The sequence below is a fragment of the Gossypium hirsutum genome, chromosome A10 (genome assembly GCF_007990345.1).
Source record: "Gossypium hirsutum isolate 1008001.06 chromosome A10, Gossypium_hirsutum_v2.1, whole genome shotgun sequence".
Lineage (NCBI taxonomy): Eukaryota > Viridiplantae > Streptophyta > Magnoliopsida > Malvales > Malvaceae > Gossypium > Gossypium hirsutum.
Window position 1 is genome coordinate 99,270,443 of NC_053433.1, and position 21,297 is coordinate 99,291,739.

A 21,297-nucleotide genomic window follows, 5' to 3' on the forward strand; every position below is an offset into this window, starting at 1 on the left:
AACTGCATCTACATCATAAACACTAGTTGCTTTTGTAGGCTTTGCTCTTGTGACTTGTTAGTGACAATTATTCAATATCATCTCCTTAATAAATTCTTAAGCTGTCTTAGGTGTTTTGTTAATTAGTGTTCCCCCAGCTTCTGCATCAATCAGTTGCTTAGTTGAGAGACTTAAATCATTATAGAATGTTTGAACTTTCAACCATAAAGGTAGACCATGATGAGGACACCATCTCAAAATATCTTTAAATCTCTCCCAGGTGTCATAAAATGTCTCAAGATCCAATTGGGAAATGGAAGAGATATCATTCCTCAACATAGTTCTCTTGGCTGGTGGAAAATAATATAACAAAAAGTTATCTGTCATCTGAGCCCAAGTAGTGATGGAACCTCGTGAAAGTGAATTCAACCACTTCTTTCCTCTGTTCCTTAAAGAAACAACCTTAAGCATATGACATCACTAGTAGCACAAGTGATCTTGAAAGTATCAAAAATCTCTAAGAAATTTCCTAGATGAGCATTTGGGTCTTCTTCTTGTAACCTATCAAACTGAAAATAATGTTGCACCATCTAAATCATGTTCAGCTTGATGTCAAAGTTATTTGAAGCAACATTCAGTCTAATGATAGTAGACTCAGCCCCATCAAAGTTGACTTAGCATAGTCATATGTAGTCGATGGAGGACTTGCCATTTCTTCAATAATATCTTCTTCCTCTTGATTTTCTATGATAGTTTAATATTGACCTTGTCTTGCTTCTCCAACCTCTCTTCGATTTCAGCGAGCATTTTTTTTACCATAAAAATGACAAGTTTCAATGGGTTGCCCTAGTCATAAACCAAAAGAACTTGTCAAAAACCAAATGAAAGTCAATCAATATCTCAAAAATAAACTAAAAACAAAATAAAATTTAAAAAATGGTTTAATTAACAAAAATAAGATTTTCCTAATATTCTAATCCCCGGTAATGATGCCAAAAACTTCTTGCCCACTAAACTAACTAATAAATTAACTAAGGCAGGTGCACCTATCAATTAATAGTATAGCTATTATGAGCACAAATTTCATTCTGTTGAGGACTAAAATTACTAGTAATTATCACCTTTCTATTATATAACCTAATGATTCAAAGGATTAACTGAAATTAAATCAAACTATCTAAATTAACTAATGAATGCACCAAAGAATGAAACAAAAACACAATTAAGTATTCACCAAATAACAAAACAATACCTATGTAAGAATGCACCAAGATTTTATCTATAATTCTCAAGTTAATTATGCAATTTATTTTCTTAGCTCTTTGATCCGTAGAAATCCCTAATTTATGCTAATATCTTTTTCGAGCATAAGAATAGCTAACTTTAGGTTGATTAATTGAAATTTCTTTCTAATTAAAACCATATCATTATAGTAATTTGCTCTATGGATCCCCTTATTAGATTTGACTCTAACCTAGTAGATTTATGTTGTCCAATTTTTAAGATTGCATGCAACTCTATTCAATTATGCAAGATCTAATTATAAGAAGGGTTTATTCAACCTCAAACTTGTACACATCAAACATGAATTAACACTCTAAAATTATTAACCTAAGAATAATAAAGCATTCATAATTGAAAAGAAAGAGACAAAAATTTTATTGCATAAAAAGAGAAATCTAATAATAGAATCCATCCTATGGTTCATCTCCCTTAAGTATTAAGAATATTAATTCACAATGGCAGGAGTAAACACCAAAAATACAATATAACCACTAGAATAAAAGAAATCAATGATAACTCCCTTGATAATCAACATGGACTCTTGAATCTTGGTGGAAAATTGCTTGGAAAATTGCTTTAATGGTGTTCTCAAGGTAATTTCATGCTCTCCCTTAGTGGTTGCCTCTTTTTTTTTTTAATTCACCATTTATATCCTATTAAAGTGTTAAACCACCTAAAAGTCACAAATTTTAGCCATTAGTGTACACGTATCTCCTAATCGACACACCCTGGACACATAGTCATGTGAGTCCACATGGCCATGTGGAATACTTGTGTAAAAATCTGCTGTATGAGCAAAACTTCCGAAATGCTCTAATTTCCACCGTTTTTCACTCATATTGCTTTCAAGCACCATATTAAGCATCGCAACATGAATATAAAGGATTAGGATTATATAATTCATAATTAATGCCACATAATCATCCAAAGATGTACTAAGAATGAGTTTATAATATGCTACTTTTTTACACTTATCACTTTTATTTTTCTTGTTGTTTTATTTAATAATTTTATTACTTTTGGAAATTTAAACTCTTTTTTCCAATTACTTTGGGTGTTTATTTTGTGAGCCTTTTCTCAGTTATGCATATTATAATATAATTTTTAGTATTTTGATTGTTGATGGTCTTATCGACTTTCTAACATTAATGATTTATTTACTTGATTATGTTAATGGTTAAATATGATTTATTATGGGGGTTACTTAGGAGATAATTTTCATCTTGTGTTGAGTATGTTCTCTTATTATGGTTTCATTAAAAAAATTTGCCAAAGGGGGAGATTGTTGAGGCAATTTTTGATTAATGCCAAGGAGTAGTGCTCACCAATGGCTAGCATTGTTGAACTCAAAAACTTTCCATGCTTAAGTTGGAAAATTTTGGCAACATAAACCTTTGGACATTGATTCTTGTTAGTACTTTGGATGACAATAAGCCCATCTTTGGTATCCAAAGTGCATATAGCAACATAACTTGGAGATTGGTTTGTGTTTCGATCAATGATATCAACTTCCCAACTTTGGGAAGAACAAATCAAATTGGGTAAAATTTAGAAGTATATCTTGAAGATTCAAAACCTACCTGAGCTTATTATTTTACTGGTTTTACGGGAAGATTCATTATAATTGATATAGTATGTTATAAAGTCTTGATTCCTTCTAAATTAAGGAGACTTATACAGGTGATATACGGAATTGAAGACACTTATTCTTGCTCATCGAGGAATGTTTCTTGTGAGTGTATTGAATGAAAAATCAAAGTGTGTTACTTGGTTAATGTCCTAAGTTTTTAGGGTGAAAATTTAGAAGAGAATTTTCTAGATCTTAGGTACAAAACTAAGGAGTCTAATTTGGTAAGTGTTAGAGGTTGAAATAACATGTACAATATGTTGCTAAGATATTATCTATCTAAGCAAGGCCCCACAGATGTAAGGAAATTGAACTATGTAAACATATCATGTGTTATTTGTTTTTCTGCCTTGGTCATACTTAGTGCCTGAACGTCAGCACTACTTAAATATTTCTTGCAAGTATTATTTGAGAGCTTTCAAACTTAAATATTCAAAATAATAAAATATTAACTTTGGCTAACTTAACCATAACCTCATTAACTAAATTTTGACCTTACAACTTCGTAATAGAAATAAATCATTTTTTATTGCAAGAGTTCAAAAAGTAGATTGATTATATTTATTATAGGTAAACTACTAAGTGGCCACCAAACTTTTAGACACCCAAAAAGAAATCCTTGCAATTTCATTCCCAATTTTTATTGTTTTTCCATTATAGCAACCCAAACATTAAATGTCTAACGGTGATTGACTGTACAAGCCTATAACACCCTAAACCCGACCTAGATGTTATGGCCGAATCAAGAAATGTTAGGAAGAAGGGTTTTGAAACCAACTTTCATGTTAAAACTCCTCGTATTAATTGCTCTAAAAAAGCCCACATTTTTGGAAAACTTAATATTTTTCTCTTTAATGAATCCATCATTTATAGTCCTTTTAGTTGCAACGGATGTTTATAAGGCGATATAGTTGAAAACCAAGTTTGATTTCGAAAAAATATTTGTTAGAGTAAGCCATTGTTTTCGTAAATCGTTTTGCTAAAAATTGAAAAAAAATATATCAAAAACACATCCAAAACCAAAATTAAATCAAACAGTCTGAAGAGTCCCAAAAATTACAAACTTTCAAAATAATCCGAAATTAAAATAAAACTATTAATTAAACCAGTTCTTGAACTAGTGGTCTCCACTGAGACTCCGTTGCATCAATCCACCTATGCCTGAGAATTACCTGAACAGAATAGACAACAGATGTGAGTTTTCATAAACTCAGTGTGTAACTTAACAGAGACAAGCCAACATAAAATTCAGATTTCTAGTTTTTCAGAACAGAAGCGGACATAAGTCCCTAACAGAGTCAGATTCTATCAAAATTAGATTTTCGAAACATATAGATATACAGAGTCCTACCCCCATCCTCTACACACCATCTCCATCCATCCCAACACACCATGTAGGGTATAAAACACCCACCCATCCCTACACACCACATAGTGTCTAAATGACACTTATCAAAATAGTATCCTGACAAGCTGCTAGTAAATCACCGATATGTCGCCTCACAGAACACTTCCTCCAGATAAACCAAACCTGTCCCATATACATATATACAGATAACAGATATAGATATACAGAATTAGCATGTCTCACATGCTCACATACATATATCATACATGCTTTTACAAAACAGACAAGTCATGCATATCAATTTCTTAAACTCAAATCAGTCTAGTAGATTAGGAAGGTATCCTGCATTTCTCATCTTTTCATTACACACCTGGTTCATTATTTATGCTATAGCAAACTCGAGCCCTCCGAAACCTAAGAAATAACACCCTCAACACTGATTTAGCAAACAATTTATGGGTTATCAACAAAAATTCAACAACGCCCAAAAACTTACCACAAAAAAAAACCGCGGTACCACGAATTAGACTGTTGAAGCATAACTCCTTGCTTTACCACCTTCTCATAAACGCAAAACCTACTAATTAAAAGTTACCAAAACATCGCTAGCATACAAAAATTATAATGTTTACGACAAGTGAAGCTCTACTTACCAAGCCAATTAAAGAACCCGAGAATCCAAGTTGCAATGATTGAATGAATGATTTGCAAAACAAAATCAACAAAAGAGCAAAAAAGGATTTTGCAGAAAAAAGGGAAAAGTCAGAAGTGGAAAGGAAGAATAAAAGAAAAACGTCAAGAAAGTTGAGAAAATAGAGAAAAAATAATAAAATAAAATAGAATGAAACAAAATAAGGTATATCCTAACTTCCCACTAACAACTCAATCCCTACTGTCCCACAACTTGATCCTCATTTAGCAACCTCAGAGTTTCGGTTCTACTGAACCTCTTTTAGACATCTGAAGCAAAAATTATCATCCACACTCGCATGAGGATTCAAACATAAGTCCTCAAGCAAGCTACCACCTTACCACTTGAGCCAACAAACTTATTCTAATATAAGTTTACCAGAAATATAATATAAGCCCACCCAACAGAGATTCGGCTAGGATAAAAGATAACAGAATTTTCCATAAATGGGGCTTGAACCCAAGACCTCAAACACACATCCAAAACACTTAGCCACTAAAGTAGATACACATTTTTGTTAGAATTCACAGAAACCAAGTGTTGATTGGTGTAAAAAATCATTAAGGAGTGAAAAAGCGGTAGAAATTATAATAATGCATTAAAAAATTTTGTCATTGTCGAAACCATTTTTAAATCGAGTTTTGGAAAAATGGGAATCGACTTTAAAAACGAAAACGGAAGTCGCCACCAATCTTTTTAGGTGTGATTGGATCACCTTTAAAACATTTTGTTTTAAAATCATTAGTTTTGGTCTACGAAAAAAAAGAACGAGTTCCGGAGTCAGTTACGTACGAGGAAGGATTAGCACCCCTGTAACGCCCAAAAATTGGTACCTAATTAATTATCAAATGTCTTTAACGTCGGAAATTTAAAAATTTTAAGATGTAATCCTCTTTAAAATATTTTGATTGATCTTTTTTAAAAGAAAAATTGGAGTTCACTCGTATCAAAATATTGACACTGAGTTAGCTTTTGGAAATCCCTATCTCGACACAACAAAATGCCATATCCAGTAAGTTAGGACATATTGCTTTGAAATTCCAAGATAGTTGCTCGTATTTTGAAAACCTTTAAAAACTTAGAAGGGTACTTAGTATTCGAACTCAACGAGAAGAGTCGCAACCCAGTAAGTTAGGGCACTACTTTTCTCGAAATTTCCAAACACCAAGCATTGCCTTTATATTTTTTGAAAACTTCGGAATTTTGTTTTAGTTAATGCATGAGGAATCACATTATCGTTATGGAATAGAATATCACAATTATAAATGAACAAAACATGCATTTAAACGATACAGTGGCCATAATACAAAAATCATATACTAGATACATATGTATAAAAATAATATACATAGCAAATGCTTACAAAGACGTACATAGTATATATTGAAAATGAATAAACAAAACATACAAACATATAAAGTAATAATTAAAAACAATGCATGATATACAACAAAGTAATACAATATCAATGTTCATGTTCATAAAATGTAATATCAAATAATAAATATAAAATGACATTTTGCACTTGATATATGCAATATAAAATAAAATGAAATGAGCTATTGTTATACATATAACACAAATAAAACATGATATTTAATAATAATTTTAAAATAGAATTTAATATACAATATATATTAACAAAATATTTATAAAAGAATAATAATTATTTATATAAAATATATTGGTTTAAAAGTATGTAAAGGAACTCATAATATAAAAATATCAGTTTAAAATGAAATAATACATAATAAATAAATAAATAATAATTAAATATATATAATATGGGTTAAAAATATAATTTAATTTACAAATTTTAAAATTATAAATAATATAATGAATAATATAAACGTAAATAATATAATAGATAATATATGATATATATAACCTATAAAAAATAAAAAATAATATATAATAAATGTTATATAATAAAATATATTTTAAATGTATAGGAAATAAGAAATATAATAGCATAAAAATGGCATAATGTAAAATAATGAAAGTATATATGTAAACAATGTATATAAATAATTAATAAATATATAATACAAGTAAAAATATAATAATAATATAAAAATGATAATGTAAAACAATAACAATAATTTGTGAAAAATAAAACATAATAAATAATAATATATATAATAAAATAATTTTATAATATATAATATAAAAATAAGGTATAAAAATAAAACAATTAACAATATATAAAAAATATATACATATATAATAATAAAAATAAACATATAGGGTTAAATTTGAAGTTCAATAAAATTACAGGGCAAATTTTACAAAAATAAAGCTGAATTAAGGTCCTAATTAAAACACGCGCAAAACCAAAAGGATTCATTGGGCAAATTGCCCTATTCCCAAAACGACTGCGTTTTAATCTTAGACTTAAAACAGCTACTGTAGGGACTAAATTAAAACTAAAACAAAATATCAGAGCTGAAGCATAAATAAAAGAAAACAAATTAAAATCATAAAAAGGGTGGAGGGACTAATCGAGTAATTAACCCAATTCTCAAAAACACGCGGATCCTCCCCGGGTAATCGGGTCAACACGCGGATCCTGGGGCATAATACGACACCGTTTTGGTGTTTATTATTCTAAGCCATACGTCGTCGTTTTGCTGGGGCTATATAAACCAAAACTTTAGCCCAAAAATCATTTTACACTGGGAATTTTTTTTAAAAAAAGGTTTGAAATTCTCTGCAGAGGGGAAGAGGGGGGGTCCCTGGCTTTGGCCTCCGGCCACCGGGCCGTATTTGCCCACGCGCCTCACGCACCGTCATACGCGGGACCTGAAGGTTTAAAAAACCTTCATCCTTCCACAGGTAACCTCTTCTCTCTTAAAACTTTACTCGTATATGCTAAAACAATTCATATATATACATGTGTTCAGAGATAAAGAAGAAGACAGACGGTTAAATCACCTTTTTTGAAACTGTTGTTATTTCTTTGAATGTGTAAGTATCTTTCTATTCCCTCCAAAAAAAGGTCTCTCTTTTACATTGTTTGATTCGGGCTTTTATAGCCACTACTGCTATTACATAAACTAGGAAAGAAATCTTTTTATATCTTTCCATATTTGTTTTGCTTGCTACTGTGGTTCTTTCCTTCTTTTGTAGGTATCAAGAAGATTTAGCAACAATGATCATCGGCGTTGACTCGGGCATAGACCGCAGCATGATTCGAAGCCTGGAATCACGGCCTGGAATCACGGTGTTGATGGCGCAAGACGAACCGACGCATTGATTACAGTGTTTAGCTTCTGGAGCCTTCCATTTGCGGCGCCTAGGGTTTCTGAAACCGTAGGTCTCTCTGTTATCTGTTAACAATTTGGGCCACTTAAGGCCTCGTTTGTTTTTTGGGTCTGGATATAAACGGGTCTTGGGTAGTTTAACTGGGTCATGGGTGTAACGGGTTATTGGATTAGTTTGGTGTGTCAGGGGTAGGACTGGTCTGTTAGGCTTTGGGTTAATATGGTTGGGCCTGTAAATGGACTATAATAAAATAAACATTTATTTATTTTATTTTTTACTTTTGGGTTTTATTTAATTATGGACCCGGGAAAAAATAGGTTCTACAGTCATATTATGCTTATTTACCTCATAGCCAAAGGTTCTACTTTTTTTTCAATATTGAACTTTTAAATATCAAAACATCAAAATAAATTAAGTAAGTTGTTCAAAAGATATTTTATTCCTTGACAATGTCAGTCGATTTGTTACTATAACATTGAAATTAATTTAATTAATTAATTAATTAATTAATTAATTAATCTCCTTCTAAAATTTTAAAAAACTTTTATGTATCAAATTTAAAATAAAATTAAATAACTCATATTTAATAATTGTCTACAAAATCCAAATTTCTTTTTTGATTATATGATCTTTAATTTCCACCCTAAGCTAAAAGTAAAGAAAAATCCTTGCAATTAATTAAATTAATTCAATTCATATTCTATGCCAAAATAGAAAAATAAAAAACCCAAAATTTCCTCATCAATTCTTTACCCAAAAGAAGAGCAAGGAACATTTTTAACAAATTACCTAAAGCTGTACATTTCTTTTTTAATTGTTATTGCTCAAGTTTTCTTCTACACCTTCTCTCGATATATTTCGTTCACTTATTTGCAATCATTATTTTTTTATTAAAGAATTCTCTACACTATGTAGCATAAATTTTATTTTCTTTTAGATTTTGAATAAAAATCCAATTTAAAAAATGAAAAAAAATTGTTTACCCATTAGTTTTGCTAACCCCAAAGATATATGAAAGAAAATTTGATAGTATTTCATGAAAATTACAAGTTATGTCATAGGAATTTTTTTATGAGTTTATATGTTTTTTTTATTTCATTATATATCAAAGATGATACATGTCACACTCAGTTTCCTTTTAAACCCAAAAATTAGAAACCATTAGGGGTTAAATTGAAAGAGACCATAAGCTAACAGTCTCTATTGAAAAATTAAGAAAGGATAATGACTGAAATTTGATAAGGTTGAGAATCAAGTCTGATTTGGTTGGATTAGAACCAGCCGACTCCTTAGTGGGGGAAAAATGATAGTCAATGAATGGTTTCTAAATTGTTTAAGATCTTGCGGGAAAGGTTATTTTAGCGGGGATATGACATCCTAAGAGACTTCTTCTCTAATTTGTTTAGTTTTCTTCCCGTCTTCATCTTTTTCCTTGGTCACTCTGAAAGGCCATGATTAAAGAAAACTATGTATGGACTGATGATCGTGAGGTTTAATTTAAAAAAGTACAGAATTCAATAAGCTAGTAAGGTTCTTAGTTCTTTTGTAATCGTAGGAATTAAGAGAATAGAGATAAGGGTTTCGAGATCTATTTAAGGGTTCTGTGTGTCTCGAAAAAAATGAAGTTTGAGCTAAACATGTTGAGTTTAACCCATAAGTTTGGTTGTCAAGCTTAATTGCCTAGAGAATAGAAGCTCTAGTGTTTGGAAAGGTTAAGGTGACAAGACGAAAAAGCGTTAGTTGAGTTTCTACACTCCATTCTGAAATGCTAAATATGTTTAAAGTCTGCATAGGTCTATAAGTATCCACCATTTTAGTTCAGTATGTATGATCTTATGAAGCTTTATTTATAAAATATGTGTATACATATGGAAGCATGAAAGGGGATTAATGACGGGTTAGATGAAGTTAGGAACGAGAAAAAGAGAGTAATTTTGTTATATACTGTTTACAGTGTTATTGAGTGCAGCCGTGATATACGAAGCACCGTGCTTTGCGAAGGGGACACTACAGTGTTCAAGCATCAAGGTTAGGAATGGTGCAATGGAGGAATGGATGGGTTGCAATGGAAGAAGAAAACAAGAAAGATCATGGCTAGGCCATGGGACTAATTGGAGGCTATACACCTAAAACGAGTAAGACCATAACTGAAAGATGCTATGACATTATGATAAAGATGAGTAAGATTATAGCTATAAGATGTTATGGCATCATGATATAAATGAGTAAGACTATGGCTTAAACACACTATGACATCATGGTAAACAGGACTAGACTATAGATGAAAGATGCTACGGAATCCTAGTAGTCCACAGGGATAGTAAACACGGGTTAAACTGTGTAAGACCATAGATGAAAGGCATTATGGCATCATAAAAAGTCCAACGAGACATTAAACACAAGATAGCCTGATGGGACATTAAACACGAGATAGTATGATAGGACACTGAACAGGGGATGGTTCGTTGAGATGATAAACACAGGGTTATGCAAGGCCATAGTTGAAAGAAGCTCCAGCATTGTAGATAGTTTGTTGGGACGATAAACACGGGGATACTGATGTTGTAACATCCCAAAAATCAAGAGTTAGTAGAATCGGGTTTGTGAATAGAGAGAGAGTGATCATGCCTTAATTTTTTAAATTATCTATGAATTTTTAGGAAATAAATGAGGTATTGGTGTGTTGGTTAAGTGTTAATGTAACATTTCTTGAAACCCAAGTTCAAATCCATTCTTTCGCATCATTTTTATTATTTTGCAAATTTTGCCTTAAACCTTAGTATGTGACATGCCTTGTTTTTTAAAATAAAATTTTCAAATTATATCAAGAATGAGTTATTGGTTTGATGGTTAAACGTTAGTGAATTTATCCTTGAGGTGCTAACTTTAATTCTCTTCCCATGCAAATAATTTAATTTTTGACAAAAACCCCTTGTTTCAATTCTCATCCAAGTCTAGTTAACCTAGGTATAAATATTAATTTTTTACTAATAATTAGCCTTTAATCCTCCTCTTCATTTCCCTAGTCGTTCCTCTCCTCCTCTCCTTCTCTTTGATTTTAATTTTTTTCCTTTCCTCTATTGTTGTTGTCGTCGCCTACACCTAGTTCTACCATCTCTTTCTTTTCTTTTTCCTTTTTATTTTTTCCACAAGATTTGTTAACATATTCTCAACCATATTGCTATAATTTTTACTTATTAAAAGCAAGCCCAAACCTAAAACCTTGAACTCCAAAATCAATCCCAATCATTGCCAAGAAACTGCCATTGTTGTTTCTCTCGACTAGCTTGGGTTAGGTCTATTCTCTCTTCAATTTCTTAATTAATCTTGTCCATTAGAAACATAAATTGGGGATTTTAAATGATTTCAAAGGTATTTTCCCAAAATTTAATGAGATCTCAAACCGTTTTAAAATTCAGCCCCAATTTTGGCCACCATGGGTGGTTGTGCGTGTGCTTATGTGCAAGAAAGGAGGTTGTTTTGTTTCTTGGTTCTTGCTTATATTTTTCCAGAATTAATTTGAGTTATTGAACCCTGCATATCATATTTTAAACCTATTTAAATTAGGTAAAACATTCTTGATCGATTGACCGTTCGGATCCTACAAATCATGAAGCGTAGGTGTAATTAAGGGTATCTAGTTTGTTATTTCGACATAGTTTTCGGGTAAAATTTATGAATTGATTAAATGAAGGAATTTAATAATTAATTATATAATTATTTTAAAGTATATTATTGAATTAGGTAGTGACCCAAACGCCCCAAATCATCTGTAAAGGCGAAGAACGATTGTACGTATGGTCTGTATCGATACAGTGTAAGGATTCTAACTAATTTGGATTCATAAAATAGTTATAATTTCAAAAATTGGTTTGAACTCATAAGTGGGTTTTTGTGGCTGTTTTAATGGTAAATTGATTGAATTTACACTGAATTTTGGTTTTGGTTCATTTAAGGAATTATTAAGGAAAAATGGAATATTCGCTATTGTGCTGCGAGGAAGCGAAAAATAAGGTGTGGGTATTAAACTCATAAAATTGTTTGAAAATATTAAATATCATGTTCTATTTGATAAATTAGCTTGCTAATTTGATTTTCTTAATAGCCAAATTATTGAGGTATGTTTCGAGCCTTAAAAGACTGACATGTTGACAAAATTGCTAGTTTGATAGTATGAATGTTTGATTGAGTTCGTAATTGCATATTTGAGTTATGAGATATGAGAATGTTTGACTGAATGATATAATGTGTTGAGATGTTAAACTTATGTATGATTTAAACGCATTAGATATTTGTTATATTGTGTATTGAAAAGGGTGCTATTTATGCACAATGAAAATTTCTAAAGTATGTGAAATTGAACGATATTGATCGATACCTATACAATGGTAATTTGAAAGATTGGAGCACTGTTTCTATTTACTAAAAGTATGTGATTATTGAGGACATGCTGAGCATGTCAAATGAATGTGAAAAGTATTGAAATATGGTTATGTCTGAAATTGTGTGACATATTGCATATGCATTGGGTTAGGATTTTGTGGTTGACGGAGGAGTTCCGTGGAGTACCAGCGGCATATTAAGTCTGCATTATTCGTAGTCATTGCACTGCACCTAGAGTGTCAAGGGGATTGGCTATTTTATCGCATATTATATGTTATTGGCGATTGTATCGCACTATTTGATATCTGGTAGATTTTCTGCATTCTTGATTATTTGGTGGTTTTACCACATCAAACTATGCTCATAATGTTTTGGAGTTTGGCAGACGGGTTCTGGGGAACTCGTGGTGTGTAGCAGATGGTATGGGTAGAAACCTTTTTGCATTGTATCATGTGCACGACATATTCAAATGCTATTGATTTATGCTACGCATTGTATTTTTTTGTATTAAATGGTATCAAAATTAATGATTGTTACTCGAATAAATGATGGTCTATGCTCATACACCGTTTGACATCAATTTGATAATGAGTATGTAATGACATGAAATTCCTATGATGGTTTTGTTTTCTTCTGTTGATGCTAATATGTTTCACTGTATTTGATGTTTTTGCTCGTTGAAATAATTATTCGACTCACACTGAGCTTTTCATAAGCTCACCCCCAATAGTGTTTAACTTTTCAGGTAAAGCTCAAAATTAGGACTGGACTCGGCATTCGAAGAATCAACTTGGACCTCGAATTATTATTTTTTAATTAAGTATTATTAAGTCTTTATTGGTTTTAACTTATAATTTTTAATTATTTTTGGTCTGTGGCTTGGTAACTTTTCTTTTGGTGATTTTTGCATGCATGGATTACTCAAGCATAATGATCGGATAATGCATGATATCAGGATTAAGTAAAATTTGATACTGTTCACTGTTCCCTAGCTTCCACTACATTGCAAAGGAACTATTTGTGGAAAACAAATCGATAAGGTAACTAATTTTCTAAAATGACTTGAAAAATTGTTTTTCCGCTGCATTAGTTTAACTTTGAGTTTTTTCTTAAAGAAGAGCAACAAGCAAATGGTTTTTCTAAAACAACACTATCAACAATAAAATGAATCCTAAGCATACACGACCTAATGAATGAATGCTTTTAAGCTAACTCAAAGTACAACTACGGTTTTTTCAAAACTGAATTTATTTAAAGTCTTAAATAGTAACGTAAGTTAGCTTAGCCATTTCGGTGGCTAATGTTGCCTTCTCAATCTAGCCATAATGTCTAGGCATGATTTGGGAGGTTATAGATGTGAAACCAAGACCTTAAACTTGGAAGGGGTATACTTTGTAAGACCATGGATCGACTATGGCAGTCCACTGGGACGATAAATGGGTGAAAAATAAAAAGAGAAATCATGGGACAACCCGCATTAAGGAAAATGGGTGTATGGGCATGCATTAGATAGCCATCAGGTCGAAGGAATCCTCCAATAGAAGGGGAAATATAAAAAGGGAAAAGACTACTACAAAAGCAGTCGTAAAATCCAATAAAGCATATTGGTGATGATTGTACTAGAAATAACATATGTTTTATCCCTACTTATTGGTTAATTTGTTCCCATTTAGTTACCCTTAGCATACATTTTAACATGTTTAGTTTTGTAAATTGCATTTTATAACTCAGTGAATCCTAGCCTATTTTATCCTTAATTATGTTATCTTACTGCATTAATGTCACTGCATGAGTTAATTCTAGATTGCATCTAGAATTGTCGCCACAGTTGACAGCTGTCTAATAAGAGCCAACGAGGCATGAGCTGTCTAGTCCGGTGTAACTACCCTGTATGAACAAGGATAGAAGAATCCTGTGGGAAGGACACTTGTACTGTTGAGGAAAACACAAAAGGATAACGTGAGAAGAATGAGGGGAGGATTTTTTGCTGAAGCACCATTCTCTTACCTTATTTTGAAGCTTGCGGCCATGGCAACTTGAGCCTCCTTTGCGTGAGCCAACGTGAAGACTGATGCAGATCCACTCTTGACAAGGAGATCTAAGTACAGGACAATGGGAAACGGAGAGATTCAATCGAGTAGCCTTGGAATAGTATTCTCCATTCGGTTTTTTCTCATTTCTTCGAAAACGCTGGTGAACTCTATGTTTTCTACTATATAGAAGTACAATGAATGCTTTGTTAAATGTTATCTTATTAAATCTTATTTTTATTGTTTAATCTTGGTGGTTTGACTGTTCTAAACACGGAAGTGTTATTCCAGTGACTAACACTGGAAGGTGCAGTGGCAGTTAAAGCTAATAAGTATTTCAGTGGAAGTTGAGTATGGACTAAAGGAATTTAATCCACTTGTTCTTAATAGTGTCATATTGCCATCATCGAAAGGTGAGGTTAATGTCCATGGTTAAGTCCCAGATTAAATAAAATAGTGGCATTTGGTAAGATATAGATTAAATTTTATTGTGTTTACAATCACCTATTTTTTATACCTTGTAAGTATTTAGTATAATGCTGAAGATTCATGTTAAGGATCCCAGTTTATCCATAGCATACTTTTATCTTATTGTTTTTGAGTTATTTCTTTGACAACTATCCTCACAATTTATCTTGTTACTATCTAGTTTTTGCACTGACATTAATAGACAAAAGACAGCCATCCACATCTGTCTACTATTCTTGCATCGACAGTGTATGCTTGCACATTATTGCTGTGACATTTATAGCTAGTCAATTTTTTGGAGTTGTTGTGGAGAGTTGATGCACTAGCGGTGCTTGGTGTAAAGGCGAACTAAAGTTGGTATAACCAAGGATCATAGATAAGGATCCTCCATTACGAAACGTCATGGGCGTTTTTGAGAAACTCTAACAACTAGTGGTTTGTCATACATATTCCAGTTAGTTCATAAAGAAACGAGAGGTGAGTTAGAACCTATCAACAAAGAAGGATACATCGAATGACAAAATGTCTATTAGGACTATTCCACTTTAAGGGGAAACCATTAAGGAAGTATTATTATTTAATTGAATCCCGACAAGGCGGGGTACATTTCGTGTAATGATGAAACTCACTAAGTTCATCTGAATTTACGATGGTTGTTTTGCTAGTGCAAGATATACATAATAAGGGACTCGAGGAGGGACCAAGCCAGATCATTTGGAATCGAAGATTCATTTAAGTAGAGTCAAGCACATAGGAAGGGAGCACCCTTAGGAACTCTGCCATAGGGGTGAATATATTGTAATTATGTATTTCCTTAAGAGTGGAGTAGAGACAACGAACTTTATTTAGAAATTTATGTATATGATGTAAGTTAATTTATTAATAGGTAATAAAGTTTGATTTCGAAATTGTAAGATCATAGTATAAACATTAATAAGGTTCTGTTGTGATGCCCGCACCCGGATCTGGTGATTGGGTCGGGTGAGGGTGTTACAATACAACTCAAATTCTTTGACTATAATGAAAATGACTTAAGAAGATCAAAGCTCAATGAGCACCACCACTCTTATTGAAACAATCAGATGACAGTTTAGGTTTTAAGATGAAAAAAAAAATATCAAAAGCACAACATTAAAATCTGACCCGTCTTTAAAGGAAGTATGAAAATTCAAAGCAACCTATATCTTAGTTGCAAGCATCGGGATTAGCTAAGAGGTAAGCTTCAATGGCTTGGTAAACTCCCTCACTCCCTTTAATGAGAGCCTTGATTTCATCTTCAGTGATTACATAGTCACCAACAGTGTAAAATTTCAGCGAGCTCTTGCAAACAGTTCCTCCACCTACAGCTGCCTCAAACTTATTCTTGTAGTTGATTTTCTCAAGCTTGTCCCCCAAAGGCCCACCTTCAATCAAACTGTAACTGTATGAAAATTTGTTTTCATCATGTCCTCCAATCTGGTGCTTCATATATTGGAATGGAAGGCCTAAACAAATAAAATACTTGTTATCCGACATACTTGTGTTGACCACATTGCAGAGAGACCATAGAAAGTGAAAAAAAAAATGAAAGAACTAACCTTCAACAAAGTTGATCTTTACGATACTTCCAGGGCCAGGATTAGCTTCAACCTCAATACTCTTGATTGCATGAAGGGCAGCTATGGGCCAGACCTTGTCATCTTCAAGAACGAAGGCCTTGAAAAGCCTGGCGGGAGTGACTGGGGAGGTAGACTCATAGTTATAAGAGACAACACCCATGATTCTTGGGACTTTGAGTTGAAAGAAAAGAATAAATGGATGATTGAGTGAGAGTTTGAGGTGTGAGATGATTGAGAACCAAGATGCTATTTATAGACTAATATTTATTCTCATCTTTTAATTGGATTTATATCCAACATTGTTATTAATATTCATTGAATTGGTACTAGTCAAATGAGGCAGCCAGAACTTATTAAATCGCAAATTGGTGACTAAATATTTTATCAGTTTGTGATCTCCTATTTATTTGCTTTATATCTCTTCAAAATGTATTTTTAAAAAAAAGAAATATATAATGATAACATATATTAGATATTCATTTAATTTTAAATATATTTAAAAATATTTTATTAGTAATTATATATTTTAGAATTAAATTTTAATCGATAAATAGAAATTCTGGTGGAATCGAATTAACCTGAAATTAAATTTGTACTATTGTTCATTTCGCTGAAATTAATCCTTTGTCAGAATGACGAGAAAACTTGTAGAAAAGAAATAAATGAAATTTTCCATGTCAACTCCTTTTGGTAATTAATATGTAAAATAATCAAGTTCTTAAGTTTCAATTTCAGTCTATAAATACTGTCATAGTTTTCTAGCTTCCCACACATCGAAACACTCGCTCACTCACTCACTCATCCATTCATTTCTTCTTCTTTTCTTTGAGCTCAAAGACAAGACTACAAAACTCCAAATAGCTTTAGAACAATCGGTGTTGTCACTTATGAGTTTGAGGTAACCTCCCCAGTCGCCCCAACCAGGCTTTTCAAGGCCTTTGTTCTTGAAGGTGCCAAGGTTTACCCCAAGGCTGCCCCTCATGCAATTAAGTGTTGAGCTCGAAGGTGATGGTAAGGCCGGAAGTATTGTAAAGATCAACTTTGTTGAAGGTTAGTTACTTCTTTAATTTTCACTTTCTTTTAGCTCTTTTCTTCTTTTGGTATCTGTTTGACATGAGTATGTCGGATAATAAGTATTTTATTTCCTTAGGTCTTCCATTCCAATATATGAAGCACATGATTGGAGGACATGATGAAAACAATTTGTCATACAGTTACAGCTTGATTGAAGGCGGACCTTTGGGGGACAAGCTTGAGAAAATCAGCTATGAGAACCAATTTGTGGCTGCTGCAAGCGGAGGAAGTGTTTGCAAGAGCTCGATCAAATTTTACACCGTTGGCGATTATGTAATCACCGAAGATGAAATCAAGGCTCTCATTCAAAGGAGTGAGGTAGTTTACAAGGCCATTGAAGCTTTCCTCTTGGCAAATCCCGATGCTTGCAACTAAAATATTAATTTGTCTTTCCATTGTTATATTAATAAGAGTGGTGGTCGTCAGGATTTGATCATCTTTATGTTTATTATACTCAAAGAGTTTGAGTACGTTGTATTATTTTTATATATATATAATGAAATAAAATCAACATATAAACTTGCAAAAATAACTGGGTTTTAACCGGTATATATTTTACAAACATTCTACAAATTTTCTTCCATACATCCGTTGTGTCAACGAAATCTCGAGGTTAACATTTTTTATTTTTGGTAATTGAATTAGTATTTAAAATCGAATAGAAAGAATAAAAATTGCAACACTGCAATCATGATGTAGCCATATGTTTTCAGCTTTTACTTATAGCTACAATCTACAAAGAGACTTACTTACGACACTATGTATAATATTTACATTACAAATGGAAGTCAGACAATTGCAACTGTCAATTGAAAATCATTTTATGGGGATTTCACTCTTGTTTTATGCTTCCTTTCATTTCTCGCCCATTAAATATAGTTGTACATGACTAATAATAGGAAGCTAATTATCAACACAGGAATTTATTATTTTGAAAGTTGGCGGTTCTTTATATGTATTTTTTAAATAAGCTAAGATAAAAGAAACTAGTAAAACATAAGAACCCAATATAAGAAATAAAGATAAATATTTGATAAAAATTTGGCTTTGATTGTAGCTAACTAATAATTTGGACAACTGCATGCCCATCTTTGGTATCCAAAGTGCATATATTCCATTTCCCTCCCTCCTCGTCAATTTCAGCATCATCCCAGTCATGTATGTTGCCGAAATGAATACCATCCGGAGGGAGCAGGGGCAAATATTTCGTTTCCCTCCCTTCTACTATCTCCCATCCACTTCCTTTAGATTATTTCTTTGAATTCCAAAAAATTCCAGGGCTCCGGAATGTCCCCTCGGAAGATTTGGGCAATTACGTCCTTTACATCATAGGGGAAGCTTTCATTCAAAGGCTTGGAACCTTCCCCCTGTTTCAAAACCATTGTCCAAGTCCGACTCCTTGTAACCCTGCACCTCTTCATCCATAAGAAGGTACTTGAATACTTTTCGGTGCGTGGCAGTTTCAAGGGCTACCATCTGGTTAGGTTTACTAAGGATTTCCATCCTATCAACAAAGCCCAAGAAGAGATTGACGCCTACACCATTATGACATGCATCGTTCCATCATCCATAATTATTTTAAAGTCTAGGGACCCTTTATTTAATTATTCCATGGATGGTTGGGCTTCTGGTTAACTGAATTTGGGGTCTCCCTTAATAGGACAATTTAGCTTCAAAATTGAGCAGCAGGCTTGACTGCTTCACTGATTTGATTTCCAATCCGGGTCAAGTCTATCCATTATCCACAATTCTATTTAATTTTAGATGTCCATAGCTAATTAATTATCAACCCTCATTCGTATGGCTTTTTTCTACAGAACACTACCTGATAATACACTAAAACGACATATTTTTATGTGTTAATTACATATATATTGTAATAACCTAAATTTACCCGGGCCCAAGAATAAATAAAAAACAAATAAAAAATAAAATAATAGTTTTGTACAGTCCATGTACAAAGCCCAAAACCTGGTTACATCTTTAACCCAATAAGCCTACACCTGGTTATACCTAAACCCACTAGCCCGTTACACCCTTGACCCAACTCAGTGTAGCCCAACTGGCCCTAAAAGCCTGGAAACCTATACCCGGTTACACCTTTAGCCCAAACACCTAAAACCCAACAGCCCCAAAAACCCAAACCAGACCCAAACTAGCAAGGCCCAGTGCCTAAATCGAATCTGGAAACACTAGGGTTTCCAGAAGCTTCGCGCCGCAAACGCCCAATTGTCGTGCCTCTTCGTCTCGCGCCGTTCCAATAGCCCGCCATCAGCGCCGTGACTCCAGCTCCATCTCGCGCCGTAATCGACGCATTTACCGCTGGATTCCTCACTGTTACCTACAAAAAAGGAAAGAAACAACAAAGACGAAACAAATATGGCAAGAAAATAAAATTGAAATCTGTAAATATATTGTATAAAGCTATAAAAGCCCGAAGGGAAACAATGTAAAAGGGGGTTTTTTTTTTGAAAAAGAAATAAAAACAGATATACGGAAATATTCAGAGAGATACAAGTAGTTTCTCAAAGATGATTTAATCTTGTACCTTGTTCTTTATTTTTCGAGGCGCATACGAATTATTTTTGCAAAAAAAATTGTTGAGGTTTAAAAGGAAGGAGAGGTTACCTGTGTTTCGCTTGAAAGGACGAAGGTTTTTAATCCTCAGATCACCGCGTACGACGGCGAGTGTGGCGCGTATGCAGGTGCTGCCCCATAGTCGGAGATCGGAGCCCGGACTACCCTCTTCTCTCTCATTTCAGAGAATTTCAATTTTTTTAAAGGGGCTTCTGGAATGAATTTCAGGCTATAAAACTAGCTTAAATAGTGTAATCAAAACGGTGTCGTCTTACTTAATCTGATAAGTACCAAAATGGCATCGTATAGATCCAGGATCCGCGCGTTGACCCGAGATCCGAGTAGGATCCACGCATTTTTTTAAAGGGGCTAATTGCCCAATTGATCCTCCTGCATCTTTAGTTTTTTTTAAATTCATTTTATTTTTATTTTAAATTGGCCCTAACCTTTATATTTTATTTCAATTTAGCCCTGATGGCCATTAAAATTCATTCTAAAGAACGGCGCCGTTTTGGGATTAGGGAAAATTGCCCAGTGAGTCCCTTGTAATCTTGGGCGCATTCCAATTAGGCCTAAAATCTTTTATCTTTTTTAATAGCCCTAAAACTTTAGTTTTATTTCATTCTAATCATTTTAAATATTTTTTCATAATTTATTAAATACTTTATATATTTATAAATATTAGTTATATAAAATAGTATATATTATTTTTATATATTATTCATTATATTATTTATATTATTACACATTTTATTTATAAATTTAGTATATATTATATATTTTACTATATATATATTATTCGTTGTGTTTTCATTCTATTATAAATTATGTATTATTTTATTATTTATTAATTGTGTAAAATTTTTAAATTTTTTAAATTATTATTAAATAATAGTATATGTATTATCCTTATATGATATTTTATCACATCATTTATATTTCATTATATTTTATTTATATATATATTATTACAT

At 32.6% G+C, this 21,297-nt stretch overlaps 1 protein-coding gene, 1 non-coding gene and 1 pseudogene across 2 annotated transcripts; 2 read left to right on the plus strand and 1 right to left on the minus strand.

Moving 5' to 3' along the window:
* Positions 1 to 211: 211 nt before the first annotated feature.
* Positions 212 to 318, plus strand: LOC121209272 (small nucleolar RNA R71). Its single transcript, XR_005904388.1, has one exon. It is a non-coding gene; the product is annotated as a small nucleolar RNA R71 (small nucleolar RNA).
* A 15,926-nt stretch (positions 319 to 16,244) lies between these two features.
* LOC107895967 (major pollen allergen Bet v 1-E) lies at positions 16,245 to 16,847 on the minus strand. Its single transcript, XM_016821149.2, has 2 exons — positions 16,652 to 16,847; positions 16,245 to 16,558 (listed from the first exon to the last, which is right to left on the minus strand). The coding sequence occupies exons 1-2, from the start codon at positions 16,830 to 16,832 to the stop codon at positions 16,260 to 16,262; spliced, it is 480 nt and encodes a 159-aa protein (XP_016676638.2). The 5' UTR covers positions 16,833 to 16,847; the 3' UTR covers positions 16,245 to 16,259.
* Positions 16,848 to 17,346: 499 nt separating this feature from the next.
* LOC107895968 (major allergen Pru ar 1-like) lies at positions 17,347 to 18,176 on the plus strand (annotated as a pseudogene).
* The last annotated feature ends 3,121 nt before the right edge of the window (positions 18,177 to 21,297 follow it).